The 22,331-nt window shown below is 32.7% G+C and overlaps 2 protein-coding genes and 1 long non-coding RNA gene across 4 annotated transcripts; all 3 read left to right on the top strand.

The window, feature by feature from the left end:
* Window positions 1–6,543: 6,543 nt before the first annotated feature.
* LOC114169053 (PLASMODESMATA CALLOSE-BINDING PROTEIN 4-like) lies at window positions 6,544–8,723 on the top strand. The gene is made up of 4 exons (XM_028054073.1): window positions 6,544–6,923; window positions 7,205–7,444; window positions 7,557–7,593; window positions 8,114–8,723. Exons 1-4 carry the CDS (start codon window positions 6,872–6,874, stop codon window positions 8,397–8,399), a joined length of 615 nt encoding a protein of 204 aa, XP_027909874.1. The 5' UTR covers window positions 6,544–6,871; the 3' UTR covers window positions 8,400–8,723.
* Window positions 8,724–11,227: 2,504 nt separating this feature from the next.
* LOC114169061 lies at window positions 11,228–13,096 on the top strand. Of its 2 annotated transcripts, none has more exons than XR_003600817.1 (3): window positions 11,228–11,371; window positions 11,490–11,568; window positions 12,809–13,096. It is a non-coding gene; the product is annotated as an uncharacterized LOC114169061 (long non-coding RNA). The 2 variants fall into 2 exon arrangements; XR_003600818.1 differs by having other exon boundaries at window positions 11,490–11,573.
* Window positions 13,097–14,228: 1,132 nt separating this feature from the next.
* On the top strand, window positions 14,229–16,296 carry LOC114174709 (PLASMODESMATA CALLOSE-BINDING PROTEIN 4-like). Its single transcript, XM_028059548.1, has 4 exons — window positions 14,229–14,497; window positions 14,748–14,987; window positions 15,100–15,136; window positions 15,701–16,296. Exons 1-4 carry the CDS (start codon window positions 14,446–14,448, stop codon window positions 15,972–15,974), a joined length of 603 nt encoding a protein of 200 aa, XP_027915349.1. The 5' UTR covers window positions 14,229–14,445; the 3' UTR covers window positions 15,975–16,296.
* Window positions 16,297–22,331: the final 6,035 nt, after the last annotated feature.

Here is a 22,331-nt window from a genome sequence, read left to right as displayed (position 1 = left end):
ACCTCCTTTTTTTTCTTCCTTCACCCCCATAATATCCATACTAAATTCTCCTTTACTAAATTTGATAAAAGTACTCATGCACCTTTTCATTTTTTTTAATACATGTACAATCTGGAAAATATTTACGATTTTTCTATAAATTATGAACTCCAAAATACATTCAAGATCTATAATTATATTTCAGATTACAAAATCTAAAATGTATTTTTTTCGAGATTTCAACCTACCTATGGATGCAACCTGAAAACATGAAGGTGCAGCCTTGGATCACAAAAGTATAATTGCTCATGTACCCCCATAATTTCTGCATACACCCTCAACTTTAAAATGATTATTTTGCCCTTCATGTATTATTTCATCCGATCAAACATCACACTGTTCCAGAATACCAATTTTAGGAACCGTCCATCAAACAACATCTATAAATATTTTATGTTTTTTACCAATAAATGACATCCACAACTATCAAACATTATGTCTTAAACATGATACAATATAATTACTTTCCAACATAAAATCAAATTCATAAAAGCTCATCTAAAATTTCTTCTGATCGTTAATGTTTCATATACCATTTAAAGTTAAAAGTTATAATAGTCCTAATTCTTTTTAATCATGTTATTTATATGAAATCTCTATAGTTTTATTAATAATTAATTTATGTTAAAAAAATAGTTTTCTTTAAATAAAATCTTACCTCTTATATCTTGTTTGTATTTTCTTGTTCCTATCAAGACCTAAAGGTCGATAAAAAAAATTAAAGGAAAATTATGAAAAATAAATAAATAACCAAGTGAAAAAAAGTAAAACATACATTAAATTTTTTGCATAAATATAAAAGGATTTACGAACCTTTTATATGATCATATTTAAAAAAATAATTAACTATATATATATATATATATATTATATAATTGATTATCTTCTCCAAAATACATTATTACTGTATTTATATATTTACAATATTTGTACGTTATTTTATTTTATTTTATTAATATATATATATATATATATATATATATATATATATATATATACTGGGAGTATCTAAATTTTTATTATAACTAGTATTTTTACTCCTAAAAAGATTATTTTTAAAATGAATGAATTTTTGTTTTTCTTAACATTTGAAACAAAATTAAGAAGTTAAAAATAGATATTAATGTTTAAATAGTAATAATGATAAATATGATTAAATTTTAAATAGTGATAATAATTTATAACAGTCATAATACAATTTTATAAGTGAATACAATAATATTTAACATCACAATCATCATAACACTAAATGTAATAATTATTTTTATTCAATATAAAGTTTAACTTTTTATCATCAATGCATGTACTTATTATCATCATTCCAAATAGTTTTAAATAAAAATGCCAAATTAAGATTTGAGAACTAAAATATGATACTTTATTTACTTATTAAATTAAATATATTAGACCAATAAATAACAATGAAAACCTCAGGCTAATCAATGTCAGCCACTGAATAACAAAATTATGAGTTTTTGTTAGTCCAATAATAAAAGAGATTTTCATGTTCATTTGCTTTGGACAATTATTCAATTACAAGAGCGTGACCTTGATAGCGTGTTTATTATACTTCTCATAAAAAATCATCTTGGAATCTGGCTATATAGATTTATTACATATACATGTCATGTACTACCAATCATTTTCTTTCAAAATGTGTTTAATTGTGGTCATTATAATAAAAGTACTTTCCTACCAAGAATAAAAGAGGAGATTTAAAAAAGGTTTTTTTTTTTATTTTCATTTAAGTCAAAGAAACAAAACAACATTGTACCTCTTTAAAATATTTACTTTTGATGGAACTTCTCCAATTGAGTTGAAAGAATTCGTCTTCCAAGCTTGTTTTTGAAGATTGAGACAATTGGTGAGAACTTGTGAAAGAGATTCGGTATTATTCAACATTCTATAATGTACAAAATATTTTTTTATAGAAAATATATTAAACATTGAATATAATGTAATAAAAAAAATCCTTCTAATTAGTTACCTTTTTTCCAACTATGTCGCCTCTTCACCATCGCAGTTAAAAATTATGTTCATACATTTTATACAATTTTGAAGATAAACTTTATTTATAAAAGAGTTAAAAAAAATATTATGTAGTCATAAATACATCAATAGTGTATAACAATAACAACATGTTAATCTTTTCCATCGAAGAAATGCATTTAACTCATCAACATATTCACCAAATATAGTATATAACTATTGTAACAAGATGTGCTTGGTTAGAATTTTACAATGACATATTTTCAATAAGACATAACAAATTACAACACATAAGAGATTATAACCAAGGAAAATAATAATCTTACCCATCAGGTTCAATTTGAATGACATTCATCTTTGTCTTCCTACCAATTTTTTCAAGTTCTCTTTAAGTTACAATACCAATCAGTAGTCCAATTATATCTACATAAAGCATTAAACGGTTTAACATTTTATATTATATATCATTTAACCTAAACATTAGACTGAAAGAGATTAAACTGAAACATATACATACGAACTAAATAGTAAATATCGAAGCCAGGTGCATTGATGGTACAAAAACGAATGTATTGAGTGTTATTTTGGGAACTAAGTTACACCCAACTAAAAGAACTTTCGTACCAAATTGAAAGTTTATTTTTATAGTTGTGATTGGTTATTCTATAACAACCACTATTAGAGGAAACACTAAAATGATTGAAAGGAGTAAACCTTATCCTCTTTAATTTCATATTGAAATTTGTATATCAGTGTGCATCTTATTGAGGCATGGATAAAGAGACAATGCATTAAGGTTTTCATATATGACCACTTAAGGTATAATATTTTTGAAGACTGCATAATTTTTAAATGGTTTGTAATGTAGATCTCTTTGTCTTGGAGGACAATCAACATTGAAAATGGAGATTTGCTCTCAATGTAATCTTGAACAAATCATTACGTCAACTCGTGAAATGATATGCCAATTTTTCGTTTCAGTGTTTAGTTCTCCTATGGAGTGAGGTTGTTCCTACAAAACAAAAGACATAATGAACAAACAATGGTGAATTAACGAACTTTAGTGAATGCAAAACGTTTAACTGCAAAATAAAAGATGTCTTCAAATGTTTATAGAGAGAGACTGATACATATAGGCGGGAGCAGTAGACTGCTCCTTTGAATTTCAATTTGAATTTGGTTTTTGAATTCCATGCGAATTCCTACACACATAATTTGTTTTGGTCAAAAATACGCATGCCAAAGAAACATGATAAGACAATGGAGACAGTGTAAACAACACAAAACACAGACTTTATAGTACTTTTTTGGTTAAATTACTCTTTTGGTCCTTCTATTTGTCATGAAATTTTATTTTGGTCCTCAAGTTTTTCGTTGTCTCAATTTGGTCCTCATTTTCTTAAAAATGACTCAATTTGGTTCTCACCATTAACTTTGACCAAACGGTGTTAAAGTCAACGCCATGTGTCAATTTCTGGTTTTTTTTTCTAATATTTTTTTAATTTTTTATTTTTGACATGTGTCACTTCACAGTTGTGTCACATGTCAAACTGGCTCAATTTAGTCCCTATATTTGTTTTTAGTTTCAATTTAGTCCTAATTTTTGTAAAAATGAAGCAATATTGTCCCTCCTTAGATTGACACTCAATTTAATCTTTGTATACAATTTATGATGATATTCTTAATAAAATTGACGTTTTTATTAAATATTTGTAGAAATATTTTTAAATAAGTTTTTTTTTTAGTTTTATTGTTAAACAAAGTTAAACCCCAAACTTAATTTTAAAAATTAACAATTTTGTCATCGGACATCAAGTGTATCATATTATACAAACTTAGTGAAGATTAGAAATCAAATAACTTGTCACACAGAAGTTTAGGAACTAAAATTCAAGTTCAAAACAAAACCAAAGTCTAATGTTTTGTGTAGAAGTTAAAGTTAATTTAAAATATTTATAGAAATATTTAATAAAAACGTTAATTTTAGTAAGAATGTCTAAAAAAGTAAATTTAGTGTCAATTTAAGGTAGGACAATATTACTTTATTTTTATAAAAAAGGGGACTAAATTAAAACTAAAAACAAATACAGGGACCAAATTGAGTCACTTTGACACGTGACACAATTATGAAGTGACACGTGTCAAAAATAAAATCAAAAATCAAAAATTCAAAAAAATTCAAAAAAATCAAAAAAATAAAATAAAAAAACATAAATTGACACGTGGCGTTGACTTTAACACCGTCTGGTCAAAGTTAATGGTGGGGACCAAATTGAGTCATTTTTAAGAAAATGAGGACCAAATTGAGACAACAAAAAACTTGAGGACCAAACTGAAATTTCATGACAAATAGAGGAAAAAAAAGTAATTTAACCTACTTTTTTCTAAACGGAAAGTATATGTTGAGATTATTGAAGTGAACATTCATATTTGCCCAAAAAGTTTCAAATAAAATAGAGAGCACATAATGCAACGAGATATGTATAGTAGTTTCTTGAAAATGGAAACAATATGTAGAGAATAATAAAATAAAAACACATATCTTTTGTCTCTTATCTTTTGTAGAAGATGCTCGAATGCTTAATACGTGTAAAAACTAAATTTTGTCAGATATTACAATTTAGGGTGTGTATCAGATTGATTCAGATTGAAACGCATAAGAGAAATAGAATACCTACGGTCTCCATTTTAAGTGTTTTTATATTACTACTTTTAGTTAATTTTTTTTTGTTTAACCTTTAAAAGTTTGCCTTTTTTTTCTATTCATAGATACAATAAACCATTAAAACAATACTATTAAAAAAATAAATAAAAACGTAAGTAAACAAACTTTACTTTCATTATTTTTACTATTTTTCTTTTAATCCATACCATTTTTTTTCTATTCTCTTTTCTTCTTATTTCTTTTCATCTTCTATCCAAAACAAACCACTAATCATACTTTAACATCTACAAAACTTAAACATGAAACTATTCAAGAAATGGATCCAATGTGGAAACAGTTGAGGAGAAAAACCGCTATGAAAGGTGAGAAGAATAAAGGAAGACAGATCATAAAAAGAAGGTAGAAAAGTGAGAACTTTGGCTATGTACTTTCCGGTAGAAGCATAAAGTTTCACACAGTTTGGCTTGGATGGTGATGAACCCTTCATCATCCATTTTTTATTAAACCCAGTTAAGCACTTTAGAGACACATTATAAAAAAACCTAAAAAGTAACCATAAAATTCCAAGGAATGCTTCTTTGACTCTCAAAAAGGTTAAAGTTCCTTATTCCTTTTGAAGTCTTCACCACACTTCATCATAGAGTATAACAGAATCCATTATCTCATTATTGGTAATCATGAACAATGTGAAAAGGTTTAAAAGCTATCTCAAATGTTTTTATTGTTATTGGTTTTCTTGAATTACATATTCACAAAACTAAGCAATGTAAGGATTTATTATCTTTTGGAAAGCTTAAAATACATAACATGGGGGAAAATGAAAATAAAAGAAAATAGTTGAGATATAACAGACACACGAATAGATTTATAATTTTTAAATTGTTCCGTTGTTTTTTTTTTTTTATAATTTCTTATTTAAATAATATTAAAAATTCAAAATTCATTTAATCTTTGACTATAAAAACACCTTATTCAAAACAAAAAAGTAAAAATAATAAAAACATGTTCAGATAAATTCTTACATTAATAATATTTAAAGTTATACTGATTTGTAAGAATCTAATTAAAACCTTTGATAGCATATAGGACTCAACATTGGCTGGGTTGATCCGATTTTATATTTAATTTGATATTTTAATTTATATATTCAATCATTTAATTTATTGAATTGGTGATTTTTTCAAATTATTATTAATTTAAATGAGTTATTCAAGTTACATATTTTTGTTCGGTTAATTTTTTTCTTTAACTTCTCCTTAAATTTCGAATAAATAAAATAAATATACTAAATTTTTAATAAAAAAAATTATATCTGTAATTTTAGTAATCATTTTTGTAATGAACTATAATTTTATACAATTTACTTTTAATAATAAAATCCTACAAAGATAAATTTAAAACTTAAAATATACATATAAATTTATAAACATTCAAACTTCATTTTTGAATTCGGTCTTAGAACCCAATAAAATCTTTAAGAAAATCCTCTTTCAAAAAATCTTTTTTCTTTTATGTAAACTCTAGCTCTCAACAACATTCCTTCCATCTTCAAATTTCTGATTTAGCTTTCTTTTTTTGAAGATCAAAAATGGTAGAAATGTTTTAGATAAATCGTATCATGAACAGAGAAGAGAAAATAATTACTTTTTACATTTTAATTTTCACTGTGAAATTTTGAGAGTACTAAACAAAATTTTGAAGGTGCATAGAGAAGTCCCATGAGAATCTCCGTACTAACTAGGCCCACATCGAACTTCTCCATTCCTCATTCACGGCGCCACCCACTTACCCTTATCAGTTTATGACCGTTTGAAAATATAGACAATGTAAGCATAACAAAATAATAAAAGCTTCAGCTTTAGTACATTTCCCCAGAACACACTCCACAGAACAATACTTAAATTTATATTACTTACTACTCTGTATTAATTTATTAGTCTTTGTGAAATACATATGATGTTTTTCACATAAAGGTGCTTGAAAAGTGTACCACACAGGCTCACCCCTCCTCACTTATTGTCCAGAAATCTCCATTGTTCAAAACTGCTTCACTCTTCTGGGTTCTCTCTCTCTTTTCTCCCTTGCCTCACACTGGAGTACCCTCTGCTATTTTCTTCGAATTTCGTCACAGAAATTTCTCTTCTACCCTCTCAACATCCATCATAATCATCATCAATTATGGTTCTTGTGATGTATTTTGTGCTTTTTCTTGCCTTCACTGGCCATTCAAGTAAGCTCCTGGACTTGCCTGTGTTTTTTCTTAAGCTTAATGGGGGGCTTTTCATAATGATATATAAAATCTCAGATTTTTTTCTCATGATTGCTTTGTCTTAGTGTTTTTCTGTTTTGGTTTTGTGGAAAAGCTTGGATTTTGAGATGGGTTTTGTTTAGGAACTCTTCTATTTTTGTTCTGTTTTACTGAAGGGTGGTGCTTTTAAGGAAAGATGGGATTTTTAATGGACTAACTGTTCTTCTGTTTACATTTTCTGCATTTTTTTTTGGCTTGAACAGGTGCTCTTTACTGTGTATGTAAAGATGGTGTGGGTGATCAAGCTCTTCAGAAAGCTATAGATTATGCATGTGGTGCAGGAGCTGATTGTACCCGTATTCTTCAAAATGGGGCATGTTTCCAACCTAACACTGTGAAGGATCATTGCAACTATGCTGTTAATAGCTATTTCCAGAGAAAGGGTCAGGCTCAGGGAAGCTGTGATTTTTCTGGTGCTGCCACCCCAAGCCAAAACCCACCTAGTAAGTGGCCACCACTTTCTAGTCACCTTCAAAAGTTTTGGACTTTCTTCACAAAATTCCCTTTTTCTAATTCTTCTGTGTCTCTTGTTGTCCCTACCTCTTTGATCTGCAGCTTCAGCATCCACATGTGTTTACCCCTCAAGCCCTGGGTATGTTCTTCATCATGGATCTTTCTGATTTGCTTAAATTAATCCACAATCATTCATTTATTTCTCTCAATTTCAATTTTCTGGTAATGGCAAGATGTTTGGTTGCATGCTGCATTAAACCAGTTTTTTCTTCCATTTACAGAACATGAAGAAAACCTTTTCTCTCTATATTGAAGTTGGCTTACATTAATCTACTGCCTTATTTGGTGCCCTTAGAGGGCTTTGGTTAGATTCAACTTCGATTATATCATTTGCAAAAGCAAAATAATCTGTTATTTTTTAAACAATTTTACTCAGATTTACTCAGAAGCCGATGACATCATGATCAACCCTCTTGGAACATTAGCAGTCATGACTATGACGTTCCACAATTGTTTTTGTCCACTTCATTCCCATGATCCTAGATCCAAGATCATATAATATTTAATGAAACTAATACTATACTTAGTATATAGTTCACTAAATTATTAATATACTATGTGATGATCATAAGCTAATTTGTTTTGGCTTCCACTTGCAGCAATGCAGGAACAGGCATCACAGGAACCACAACAACCACTACACCAACAACAGGCACACCATCCACCTTAACCCCAACTACTCCCACCGGTACAGGTACAGGTACAGGCACTGGCACTGGCACTGGCAGCACCATCACAGGTAACCCTAATGTGTTTGGAATCAGTCCAACATCTTCAACTGGAACAGGCATCAATGATTCAAGCAAAGGAGTGGTTCACTTGAAGGACACATGCATGTTGCTGGTGTCCTGTATTCTCACCTTTTTGCTAGTGTTAAGGGTCTAAATGATGCAGTTCTGGGAAAATCTTGGGGGGGGAGGGGGTGTTTGTGAAATTGTGACTTGCGTGGATGAGATTTTGCAAATGCAGAAGGGTGTTCATGTAAGTTCACTTGGAATCATCCAGAAGCAGACCCCACACTTTAACCTCCTGTTTCTTGTTTATTTGTTGTGTTCCTAAGAAAAAAAAAGGTTAGGGAATTTGGTTCCTTTTCAGTGGTGAATATTTGATATGTGACTACAAATGAGGTGGAACCTCATCGGTTTCCTTTTGTATATTATTATATCTAATATCTATCATCACTATGAGAGCCACTATTTTTTTCATTTAGTTGAACCTTGCCTTGTATGTGTTTGATATTTTTCTCTTTTCTTTTACCTTTTTCTTTCTTGAACCATTTTTTCTTTTCTTTCTTCTCTCAAATGGTTTTGCGGAGTTTGGATTTAGACCACTTGACACCGTTTTGATGACTCCAAACTGATTGATATTCATATATTTAATGTTAGGTCCGTGAGTTGGTTCGTCGTTTTCCATTGGACATTGATGATTTGGCACGGTTTTCAATTTATGAATTATGGATCTGAACAATTCTGAAATTTGGAGTAGAATGTGTCGCGAGATTTAAGAATCTGACCCTTGAGGATAGGCCTCAGCAAAAAATGGAACCCGACGGATATGCCCGAAAAGGAGGATGTTTATTCGGTCAATTAAATTTTAATCGGGTTACTTTGGTTAAAAAAAATTCGGGTCGGATTAAAACGGTCCTATATGGATTTTGAATTCAAAATCCACCCACGGTTAACCGACCTAATCTGAACTTTTCTAACCCTAATATTTCGTTATGAACTTGTGCAATCTACCGCCAACATTTGGAATCCCTTACATATCATCTTCTTCGACATTCAGAAGGATCGTCTTTTTCCTATCATTCCTTTTTCCATTCTCCTATTCCTAATAACCATCAATATCAACATATATGCTCACTATAATCACTATTTGGCTAAAAACTCTCACATCGCGACCTAGACCTAGTGAAGCATGACTACCACCGAAACGCCAAAACGCGACTATCACTGTTTAGTCGCAGTTTTTCGGGAAACAACATTAGCCATGCAAAACAGTGGAACGAGTAGCCATATGCACCTACAACAACGCAATCCATTTCATATCTGCTCACTTCAGACACCTACGATGGTGGATCTTTACCTGCACACATATCTGCTTGTAAAAATCCCAGATTCACAGAGGTAAATGCATCAAAAAGGGAGAATTTTAGCGAATGGTGGTGCTGCTATAGTTGGCGGTGATAGTTTATATGTCGGTTACAGTTCTGAAGATGGTGTATTCATTAGTGAGCGCCTCGTTCATGAAAATATTTTTACTTCTTTTTACATATGGAAATATGAAATTCACTCATATGGGCAAGCTATGGTTATGAAAGAATCACTAATAAAATTTCACATCTAGAAGTCAAATTATTCCGAAATTTAGACCAAAATGGAATTGTAATTCTAAGACTGTGGGTCAAAACGGGAGATGTTTTAGTGGGGAAATTAACACCTTAAATGGCAAAAGAATCCTCATATTTCCCTGAAGATAGATTAGCTATACTTGGCATTCAGATATCCACCTCAAAGGAAACTTGTCTAAAATTACTCATAGGCGATAAAGGTCGAATTATTAATGTGAGATGAATAAAAAAAAGGGTTCCAGTTATAATCCAAAAACGGTTCGGATATCTATTGTAAGAAACGTGAAATTAAACGAAAACAAAGTGGGCAGGGAAATAAAGTGACCGGGAGACATGGAAATAAAGATATCTTTTCTAAAATTTTGGTCACGCGTGTGAGGAGTGCAGATCTTCTTGAGGCTAATGCATTTGATCTTGAACTGTAACTGAAATCTGGATAACCATATCCATCCGTGTTTAATCGGATCGGAAACTACCCAAACACAACAGCTCAAGGTGTGAAACGGTCGGATCTGTTTTTTCTAATATTAAATTCGTATTCGAATTTTGATGGATTTGATCTATTGGGCTCGAATTCGGTCCAATGGACCGATGCTCACCCCTGCTTGAGGAAGAATTGGGATTTGGATTTTGTGTTTTCTTGGTGGGATTTCTTCAAAATATATGGATTTATTATTTTAAATTATATTATATAAGTTAGCAAATAATTGGTATAATCAACAAATAATTTAGATTCAATTGAAATGTTAAAATTATTTTTTTTAACTTAAACCTTCTAAAATAATGGAGGATTTTTTATAAAATTTAAATTGTTATTATTTTTATTTTACATCCAATCATTCATCGGAGAAAAAGATATTGATGTGAGAGTTAGGTATGCTATTACATGTTAGATTAAATATGTTTTTTAAATTATCTTTAAAAGTTGTGTTTTAATTTGTGTTTTAGTTTTAAAATAAATGGTAAGGTTATATATATATATATATATATATATATATATATATATATATATATATATATATATATATATATATATATTTGTTAAATTTGTTGTAGAAGATTAAAAAATAAACAGATATAATTTTTTAATATAGTTACGTTAATATTTTTAAATATTAAACAACATTTGAGATACATTTGGGATATTTACGTTTCCATTCAAACGAAATGTTACTAACAGGAAAAATAACCTTATTACATTAAAATATTATATTTATTTATTTTTAAGTTTGAAATACGAATTTAACAAAATTTCAAAAAAAGAAAAGATAAATTTTGATTTTGTATCGTATAAATATAAGCCCTTTTTTTGTTCCTAAGTGTATGGACCTGACCTTTTCGTAGGTCCAAGGTCAGCCCACCAGGGACTCCAATACTTTGTCCAGCCCCCTCACAATCTCACTTTACTCTTTTTCAGAAAAATAGTTTCTCTCCTATCTCTCTACGAAAGCAGAAGCTCATAGAGAACCTTCCACCCTCGAGCTAGCTCAGCTTGTTCTACTACCAAGTAAGTTACTCCTCAGATCTGTTGTAGCCTTTCTTTCCCCTTTTTCCAGTTGGGTGCTTTTGTTGCGTTTAGGGTTCATCCTCTTACTCTCGTTTGGGTCCTGGGGTTTCTGTTTCAGCTCACCATCTTAGTCCGTGGAGCTGTTGTGCCTAAGTTGCGTTCTTTGAGTTGCTGCTCCTTTTCTTGCGTCTAACAAGGTAAGGTAAGCTAGGTCTCTGTTTTTTTTCGTGTGTCTTAAAGTATGTGGTCAGTTTCTGCTTCTGTTGTATGCATAAAGTGATTTAAAAATGCTTGTATCTATTTTGAGTGGACTGTATGGATTGTACTTGGCTGTGTTGGGTGCTGCATGCGTGAAACAATGGGAGAGAGGTGGTATTCTCGCCTAAGCGAGCTCGTCTCACCTAGGCGAGAATAGCAGAAGCTCGCCCTGGTGCTGCTCGAGTATCTCGCTCAGCCGACCAACTCTTGTTTTGAGCGACGCATTGCCTCGCTTAGGCAAGAATGGCTCGCCCAAGCGAGCACTCGAGGAAAGCTAGTGTGCTCTGCTCGCATCCTCGTCCAGGCGAGGGATTTTAGTTTTGGGCGAATGGTGATCTCGCCCAAGCGAGGGCTCGCAGAGTGCCACTGTTATAGGCCTCGCCTAGGCGAGAATGCCTAGCTTAAGCGAGACAGTTGTTGTCGCTTAGGCGAGGGCTTCTAGCCTAAGCGAGAACAATGCAGATTTACACTTTATGTTCCTGTTTACGTTGTGTGTGGCTATTTTTCTCGAACATGCATGATTTATGTAGAATTGCATGAGTTGTATGCACTGAAATTGGTATGTTAGCATGAGTAACACATGGGATTCTGCTTGGTTGGTTGAGAACGTGCATGAGAATTTAATGTTGAGATAACAAGTGGTGGTTATGGTATGAGGATCATGAAATTGGTGTGAGATAGGCGTAATTTCATGAGTCTCGTGGGAAGACTTCATGGTGGTGTGTAGTGTATATATTAAGATAAGGATTCAAGTAAGGATCGCATCCCGAAATTCTAAAGGGTTAGTGAGTCTCATGTAGAGCAAACTAACTCAAGTGGTGAGAGTAGCGGGAGGTCCTAATCTCTGGCAAGATAATGGCCTTAGACGCTTAAAGGCTAACCTTGTGTGTGGTAGGGTGAAACCCATTAGCAATGGCTCTACAGAGCAGTAGAGGCCACCACAAGTGCAAGCGTCCAGTGAATCCGGAATCCAATCTTAGTATATGTATCCGGATAATTGAGTCATAGTGTCTTGCTTGGTTGCTATAACATGAATTGGTGCTTACTTTGCTGCATGCTTGAGGACTGTCTTAAGTATCTGTTTGCTATAACATGTTAAATTTATTTTCACTAGCTTACCCTTTCGTTTTTGTGTATGTTATTGTCTTATCTTCTCTTTTGCGATGATCACTTTATCAGTGGGAGCAGATGGAGGAAATGTTGAAGGTAAACCCGGTGGTGGCAGCGGTGCTGTGTAATTTGAACCTGTTATACGTGGCTCTCAAGAATAGTTGATGGCCTAATGCCTTTTCGTAATTCATTGCTCTAGGAGCAACTCTTTTGCAAAACTGTTAAATTCCCTGTTTACTTATGGCATTGGTGGTATGCCTAAGTTCCTTTCTAAATACATTTGATGGATGACTGTAATAGTGGATCCTTTTAAGTGTGCTGTTATCTCGTGTGCTCCTTATTATTATAACTATGCGATGTTTTATTTAGTAGATTATTCTATTTAAATGTGATGTCACAATAAATATATTTAGTTTTAAATTTTATTGAGTTATAAAATATTTTTTGGAATAAATAATATGTAATATTTTATATAATTATTTCATTGTTATTGTTATTTAGTATTGTATTTAAAATTGATATAATTATATATAATTATATATATATATATATATATATATATATATTAAATATTTGACATTAAAAAAAATATATTTTAATATCAAATATTTGTTAATATTGTTTTCTTTGTGATTTTAATTTTTTTATAAAATTTAATAATTGATACTGAAATAATAAAAAAATAGATTATATCGATATCGAAATAATAATTAAAAATGAAAATGAACACAATTTTTAGTCCAGATGAATATAAGAATGAGATAGAGAATGGTTTTTTATTTCGGGATACAATAATAAAACACATTTATCCCATCATTCCTACTATATATTTCCAAAGTAACCACACGTAATTATTATATTAATTTAATTGTTAAAATTAATTGCTCTCAAATAAGATTAATTGAACTAAACTACATTGCAACTTAAACATAAACAATAATTCAAACAATGAATACACGTTAATGTGCTGAAATGATAATATAATTGAGTTTAATTTTATAATAATTTGATTCAATTTATACAATTTTGGTAAAAAGAAGTAAATAAAACTAGTTAACTCAAAAGAGGAAATAAAACTAGTTAACTCAAAAGAGGAAATGATAACAATCTATAGTTTCTACAATAGAAGTTCCAACCCCTCAAACTAATGGATGGTTCTAGTGCCAACACACAGCCAGAGAAAAAGATCTATGGGAATCTCCCTGCCAACTAGTCCCACATCGAACTTGTCTATTCCACCCTCATTCACAGTGCCACCACCCCCACTTACCCTTATCAGTTTATGACCGTTTGAAAATATAGACAAAATTAAAATACTTAGATACATATTATATACACACTGTAATAATGTAATAATGTAAGCATAACAAAATAATAAAAGCTTCAGCTTTAGTACAATTCCCCAGAACACACTCCTCAGAACAATACATAAATTTATATTACTTAATACTATGTGTTAATTTATTAATCATTATGAAATACTTATAATGTTTTACACATAAAGGTGCTTGAAAAGTGTACCAGACAGGCTCACCCCACCTCACCCATTGTCCAGAAATCTCCATTCTTCAAAACTGCTTCACTCTTCTGGTTTTTCTCTCTCTTTTCTCCCTTGGCCTCTGGAGTACCCTCTGCTATTTTCTTCAAATTTCATCACAGAAATTTCTCTTCTACCCTCTCAACATCCATCTTAACCATCATCAATCATGGTTCTTGTGATGTATTTTGTGCTTTTTCTTGCCTTCACTGGCCATTCAAGTAAGCTCCTGGACTTGCCTGTATTTTTTTCTTAAGCTTAATGGGGGGCTTTTCATCAGGATATATAAAATCTCAGATTTGTGTCTATGATTGCTTTTTGTTGCTGTTTTTCTGTTTTGGTTTTGTGATAAAGCTTGGATTTTGAGATGGGTTTTGTTTAGGAACTTTTCTAGTGCTGGTGCTTTTAAGGAAAGATGGGATTTTTAATGGGCTAACTGTTCTTCTGTTTACATTTTCTGGTCTTGAACAGGTGCTCTTTACTGTGTATGTAAAGATGGTGTGGGTGATCAAGCTCTTCAGAAAGCTATAGATTACGCATGTGGTGCAGGAGCTGATTGTACCCCTATTCTTCAAAATGGAGCATGTTTCCAACCTAACACTGTGAAGGATCACTGCAACTATGCTGTTAATAGCTATTTCCAGAGAAAGGGTCAGGCTCAGGGAAGCTGTGATTTTTCTGGTGCTGCCACCCCAAGCCAAAACCCACCTAGTAAGTGGCCACCACTTTCTAGTCACCTTCAAAAGTTTTGGACTTTCTTCACAAAATTCCCTTTTTCTAATTCTTCTGTGTCTCTTGTTGTCCCTACCTCTTTGATCTGCAGCTTCAGCATCCACATGTGTTTACCCCTCAAGCCCTGGGTATGTTCTTCATCATGGATCTTTCTGATCTGCTTAAATTAATCCACAATCATTTATTTATTTCTCTCGGTTTCAATTTTTTTGTTGCTTGCATGCTGCATTAAACCAGTTTTTTCTTCCATTTACAGAACATGAAGAAAACCTTTTCTCTCTATATTGAAGTTGGCTTTCGTTAATCAATTGCCTAATTTGGTTCCCTCAGAGGGCTTTGGTTACATTCAACTTCAATTATATCATTTGCAAAAGCAAAAGCAATCTGTTATTTTTTATCACACTTTTACATTTACATTAGCCAAAAGGCCATTTTTTGCGGTGTATGCATCCACCTCCTGCATCATATTTACCCAGAAGCCAATGACATCGTGATGAATCCTTTTGGAACATTAGCTGTCATGATTATGATGTTCCACAATTGTTTTTGTCCACTTCATTCCCATGATCCTAGATCCAAGATTATATAATATTCAATGAAACTAATTCTATACTTAGTATATAATAGTTTACTAAATTATTAATATACTATGTGATGATCATAAGCTAAATTGTTTTGGCTTCCACTTGCAGCAATGCAGGAACAGGCACCACAGGAACCCCAACAACCACTACACCAACAACAGGCACACCATCCACCTTAACCCCAACCACTCCCACTGGTACAGGCACCAGCACTGGCACTGGCACTGGCAGCATCACAGGTAACCCTAATGTGTTTGGAATCAGTCCAACATCTTCAACTGGAACAAGCTATGATCCAAACAAAGGAGTGGTTCACTTGAAGAACACATGCATGTTGCTGGTGTCCTTTGTTCTCACCTTTTTGCTAGTGTTAAGGGTCTAAATGGTGCAGTTCTGGGAAAATCTTGGGGGGGGTTTTGTGAAATTGAGACTTGTATGGATGAGATTTTGCAAATACAGAAGAAGGGTGTTCATGTAAGTTCATCACTTGGAATCATCCAGAAGCAGACCCCACTTTGGCCTCCTGTTTCTTGTTTTTGTTGTGTTCCTAAGAAAAAAAAAAGTTAGGGAATTTGGTTCCTTTTCAGTGGTGAATATTTGATATGTGACTGCAAATGAGGTGGAACCTTTTGTATATTATTATATCTAGTATCTATCATCACTATGAGAGCCATTATTTTTTTCATTCAGTTGAGCCTTGCGAATACCTTGTATTATGTGTTTGATATTTTTCTCTTTTCTGTTACCTTTTTCTTTGTTGGACCATTTTTTCTTTTCTTTTTTCTCTCAAATGGTTTTGCGGAGTTTGGATTTGGACCATTTGACACCGTTTTGATAACTCTACAAACTGATTGATATTCATATATTTAATGTTTAGTCCGTGAGTTGGTTCGTCGTTTTCCATTTGGACATGTTGATGATTTGGCACGGTTATCAATTTATGAATTATGGATCTGAACAATTCAGAAATTTGGAATAGAATGTGGCGTGAGATTTAAGAATCTGACGATTAACGAGTTAAACTTGAGGAGGAATTGGAATTTGGATTTAGTGATGGATTTTGTGTTTTTGCTGGGTTTCTTCAAAATATAGCGATTTATTATATTAAATTATATTATTTAATCATCAGATTATTTTGTGTTTTTGGTTGGAATAATCATCACATTCAATTGAGATGTAAAAATAAAGGAGGATTTATGTAGAAAATGTTAATTGTTATTATTTTTATTTTATGTCCAATCATTTCATTGGAGAAAAAGATGTTGATGTGAGAGTTAGGTATGCTATTATATGTTGGATTAAATTTTGTGTTTTAAATTATTCTTAAAAGTTGAATTTTAGTTTATATGTTGATTAAATATGTTTAGTTAAAATCTTCCTTTGTTTTTTGTTTTTGTACAAAATTTTCATATAGGTTCATAGATTTATTTTAGTCTTACACAGGGATATGAAAATTCGGGACGGGCGGGTTGGCATGTAGGCCCGCACAAAAAAACGTGAGGCAGGTTGGGATGTTGAATCCGTTGACTCGTAATAACACGTTCTGTATAAGCTCGTAGCCTGCGCGGGTTAAAGGTGGGGCGGGGTGGGCTGATTCGCTTACAAAATTATATGTTCTCATGTTTTTGGTTTTCACATCATTCATCATTGTTTCTTTAAGTTCCTTTTATTTTTATCATTATTATTATGTTTATGTATAATCATTGTATATAAGATAATGATTTTAATTTTTGAATATGAAATATTTTTTTATGCATTTTTAAGTAAATGTATTGTAAGGTGACATGTTATTGTATTTTAGCTATAATTTTCGTTGTTATTTTTATTGTCTTTGATTAGGTAAACTAATTGGAATTATTTCGATAAAAAATAAATATCAGTTATTATGAAAAAATAAAAAAAAAATTATTTTGCTTAACACAAAAAATATATTTCACTCATCACAAATACGGGTCAGGCTGCGAGCACGCAGGCCAATCCGCGGGGTAGGGTAGGCCAGAAAAGTGAACCCGAAATTAAACTATGGGGCGGGCCAACCCGATCCGCACTTGTGGGCCAAAACGCGGGACGAGCCATAACAGGCCAAGCTGGCCTACTTTGCCATCCCTAATCTTACAATTAAGATATTTTCGTTATTTGTTTATAAACAGTATTTACACATGATAATTTGGATTTATGTATATTATTTTGTGTCCTTTAAATTTAAAAGATAGTAAAATGGTATGGTTGATCTCCTTTTAGTATCATTATGAATGAGTTTACTCTAGCATTTGCAAGTATAGGTTTTCTAAGAAGATTATAGAAGATGTTGTCTTCCTCGCTTGTTAGTGTTTCATTCTCATTCATGCTCGTTTTGCACCTTTAATGGTTTGGGAATGCAAAATAGAAGTGATTATTCACATGGAGGTGGTTCGAAGAGGTTGGGTTCAATATCAATATTTTATTGTGGTGAGAAAGTTGTCTTGAGGATTGCTAGGAAACAATTCTAAGGTTGTCCTAAGTTTAAGGTAAGATCCATGGAAGTCAATTTTTTGGTTTTAGATAACAAAAAGTTTGTTTTGGTGATAATTTTGATGGGTTTTTATTGCCTTAGTTAGACAGAGAGGATCTGAACAATTTGCTTGAGTGCAATTATTTCAATTGGTTTAGTGGATATGAAATTAAAGAAAACGATGGTCTCATCATGAAGAATGAAGAAATGGATGTTATTGTGTTGGAGATGGAAGAAATGGATGGGCAAAGGATGAAAATAGTGAATTTAGAAAAATCTGTTTTCATTTCGGAAAACAGGGTGACAGTGTTAATTTGGGGGGTTTGTTTTGTTTGTGTATTGAACATAATCTTATATTCAGTGTTAATGAAAAATCCATGATGCATTGTAAAATGGTGGAGCATTTCGTGTAATAACAAAATTGAATGAAAAAGTTTGATTAGATTGTGTCACTGTGTTTCAAATAGAAATATCTTGCAATACATTGTTGCAATTAAAAGTGATAATAAAATCTGGTGTTGTATTTAATAAGAAGTGATAATAAAAAGTGATCTTTCTATTGATCCTTCTAATGTATATTATAAAAAGTGATAGTAAAATCTGGTGCTGATATAAAGGTATTGATCACCAATTTTACTATAGAATTACATCATAATGTTGCTCATAACAGAGGCAAACATAGGCACAAAACACAAGTATATTTGCATTGCTTACATCATAATAGTATATGCACAAAATAAAATGGGATCAACACTTGAAATATCACAAGTCCACAAAATGAAACTGTTAAAACAGACACGTTTAAACAACAAAAACAAAAGTAGCAGGTTCCAAAACATATATATATATATATATATATATATATATATATAATGCATCATGGCTGATAAGATGTAATCTCCCACACTTGTTGTCCGTTGATACGGTAAACAATTGATGAGTATGTTTGTTCATAGGTTGACTTCCTAAACCAATGAGAGATAAAGTCTCCTGCATTGATATTCAAAAACTTCATTGCACTTAGGGCGTGATAGCATGAAATTTCACTTATGCTCTATTTTCTGCATGTGCATTCCATTTTGTCAATATTAACCACAAATTGTTCCCCAAGTACTGACACATGTTGGACTTCAAATAATTTATCTCTTGACCACCTGATTTCAGTAACAAATCCATAAATGTGACATTCACGTACTTAAAGCAAAATGAGAACACAAAGTTAAAGTCTCTACTACAACTATGGTCATTTATTATTTTCCTTAGTTGCCATGACTTCACGACATATAAGCACAATAAACATACCATTTGCATTTTTCCTTGGCACCAACACATTTGACAGTTGTAACATCCCTACTAGAAATTACTTAATTAAAATAAATAAATAAGAAATGAAAATCAAACGACGTAATTTTTATTATTCCCAAACGCAGGGAAATTTAAAACATTACTCAACGTGCCTTAATTTAATTAATCAAGAGTAATAAAGTTATTACAATTTCCAAAAATCCAACAAAATAGTAGAAAACACCAAATAATTTCCTAGCTCAAAGTCCCCAAGCTAGCCCTCTCTCCACTTCTATGCATCACCAGAATCACCTGTAATATCATGTGCTCCCGTGTAAAAAGTCACACGTTCATCGCCAAACACAAACAGAAAGGGTGAGCTCATAATAATTTAACACATAAGTTAATAATATCAAAAGACACCCGACTATCTTATTCTAGTTAGTTCTTGGCCAAGACCTTAATCCCCAAGGCTTTTCAACCTTCAATTCACACAAATAGTTAGCCTTGGACTCTGGATTGATGATGCTCACACGAACCTGCCCGCTCGTGGTCCTGCCTCTACGGACCTCCCCGCTCGTAGTCCTGTTCTACGAACCTCTCCGCTCATAGTCCTACTCTACGGACCTGCCCGCTCACAGCATCTCTCAAGTGTGAGCACGGAACATACGAACCTACCCACTCGTATCCCCACACGAGAGTAACAAGATATGAACCTCCTCGCTCATATCATCACGTGTTCACCACCATCCATGAACCTACCCGTTCATGACACAACATCTCCTGATCCAAGTATCGCACCACTGCGTACAAGCAACACATGCAAGTTACTTCCTACAGCGTCATCGCCTGGCGCAGCCTAAGCGCCGCCAGGCGCAGACCACCTGGTGGGACATCCTTGCCGCTAGGCGCCAGACCTTTCCAGACCCATTGTTTCAGGGTCTATCGCCTGGCGGATCACACCTTGCCACCAGGTGCCACACGTTGCAGGGACATCCTTATTGCTCCATTCGCCTGGCGGCCGTTCGTGTGTCACCAGGCGTTATATCAGTAGCGCACCTGCTACTATTTTTAACACCTCAACCGATCTTAATTGATACAATTCATCCCAATATTTTGTTACATATCCTCAAAAGTATGGCTTAACTCTAGACACATAAACACCTCTATTGTTCTTCAATCTTACTCTCATGCACCTTACTTTCATCCAATTACTTCCAAAATGCCAAAGTAACCTCACCAAGTCCTCTCTTCAAAGAACACTCAATAGTACCAGTTCTGTTCACAATTCCTAATGACAATTCAACGCATTTAAGCAATATATTTCTATTCTCTCGATTTAACCATTCTATCCATCCTTCTACCTATAGGCCAAAAGTCACCAATTCTCACATTAAGGTATCCAAGTTCCCAAACCCTCTTAGTATGTACTCTATATCTTTTCTTCTTATCACCCAACTAATTAAACCACCAAGACAGATTTCCACACTCATTGCTAAAAACCACTCCTAACATAACAATAAATTCCTATGCACCAATTCCTCCAATTTTATTGACCAATTTTTCTATTCCAATTCACTCCAACTAACATCTCTTGCAACCATCCAGTGCAAGGGACATAATTGCCTCTGTACCAATCGTCGCCTGACAGCAAGCAGGGTGCCGCCAGGCGGTGCATCAGTACTTGGACACAAAACCAGGTTTCTGCACATGCGAGGCATCCCAATTTCTCCTAATTTGACACACGATCCAATTCCATCAATCACACTAATTCACATAAAATTCGTCAAAAAACACACCACAATATTATTCCTTACACGTCATATAATCATTGATCTATGGCAAATTAATTCATTCCTTTTCCCCTTCCAAGAATCCAATTTCTGCCCATGATTAATCATACGGGACTTCTTCCAAGCACCATCATACCCCAATTATATAAAGGTTATAATATTTAACATACAATATTATTCACAAAAACACATTCAGAAGTTGCAATGACTCCTGCACCAAACAACACACCAAGAACCACGGACAGCACCACGCCGCCTGGCGGATATTCATCGTCGCCAAGCGGTTCATATCAGAACCCAAAAAAGTAAGGAAAGTCTGAAGCATTGCCTAGCGGCTCCATTCTTACCGCCAAGCGGTTTTTGGGCAGAAACCTAGAAACCACGAAAAACAGTGTCACAAAGAGTGGGATTTCATGCAATGGTACATGGCAAAGCATAATTATTCAAATACGAAATAAAAATATAAGAGACAACTCCCCTTACCTGGAATCCTTGCTCAATTCGAGTTTGGTGTGTGTCCTTAACATTCAATCACAAGCAAGTGAATAACCAATTCAACCACTTCATGTTTCATGATAATTCCTATAATTTTAGGATTACATTGTCACTACTCACATTCAATCAGAACATTACAATAATGCACATTTTAAAATATCATACAATTGGCATACATAAGACTCAAATCCAAGTCCTCTTAACACAACCAAGTACTCTTAACCATTTGAGCTAATACTTTTCCACATCATAATAATTCGCATTAAATGTTATAAAGGCTCTACTACCCGTATTTATTAAATAATTATTTATTTAATTATTTAAATTTATCGGGTCTTACAACAATATCTCTCTTCTTGTCATTTTTGTCAAATTTTAAATTCTTCCCATTTGCCAATCATACGTTTGAATGACATGTGAATTCCTTTTTCTCTGTGAAATAAGTACCTACTTTCCAGTTGTATTGGTCCATACTTTTTGGCATTGAGAAGGTTCCAAACCTTCCATAACTCTCTTTATCATTATCTTCCTCATCACTGTTTGTAGTAGTAAGTAATTCATTTGAGTGCCACTCAATATAAAAAAATATGACACATATGCATTCCTACATAGAAAATCGTTACTAATTTTAACATGGTTAACGATTTGGGCTTAATTGTAACAATTTTTCAAAACT

Source organism: Vigna unguiculata, chromosome 2, assembly GCF_004118075.2.
Source record: "Vigna unguiculata cultivar IT97K-499-35 chromosome 2, ASM411807v1, whole genome shotgun sequence".
NCBI lineage: Eukaryota > Viridiplantae > Streptophyta > Magnoliopsida > Fabales > Fabaceae > Vigna > Vigna unguiculata.
Note: the sequence above shows the minus strand (reverse complement) of the source record. Positions and strands in the feature narration are given on the sequence as shown.

Bases quoted from the DNA above. Each gene is read 5' to 3' on its own strand.
- LOC114169053 (XM_028054073.1), top strand. From the start codon at position 6,872: ATGGTTCTTGTGATGTATTTTGTGCTTTTTCTTGCCTTCACTGGCCAT. The intron at 6,924-7,204 runs GTAAGCTCCTGG...TGGCTTGAACAG, and splicing joins TGCCTTCACTGGCCATTCAA to GTGCTCTTTACTGTGTATGT. The intron at 7,594-8,113 runs GTATGTTCTTCA...TTCCACTTGCAG, and splicing joins GTTTACCCCTCAAGCCCTGG to CAATGCAGGAACAGGCATCA.
- LOC114174709 (XM_028059548.1), top strand. From the start codon at position 14,446: ATGGTTCTTGTGATGTATTTTGTGCTTTTTCTTGCCTTCACTGGCCAT. The intron at 14,498-14,747 runs GTAAGCTCCTGG...GGTCTTGAACAG, and splicing joins TGCCTTCACTGGCCATTCAA to GTGCTCTTTACTGTGTATGT. The intron at 14,988-15,099 runs GTAAGTGGCCAC...TTTGATCTGCAG, and splicing joins CCCAAGCCAAAACCCACCTA to CTTCAGCATCCACATGTGTT.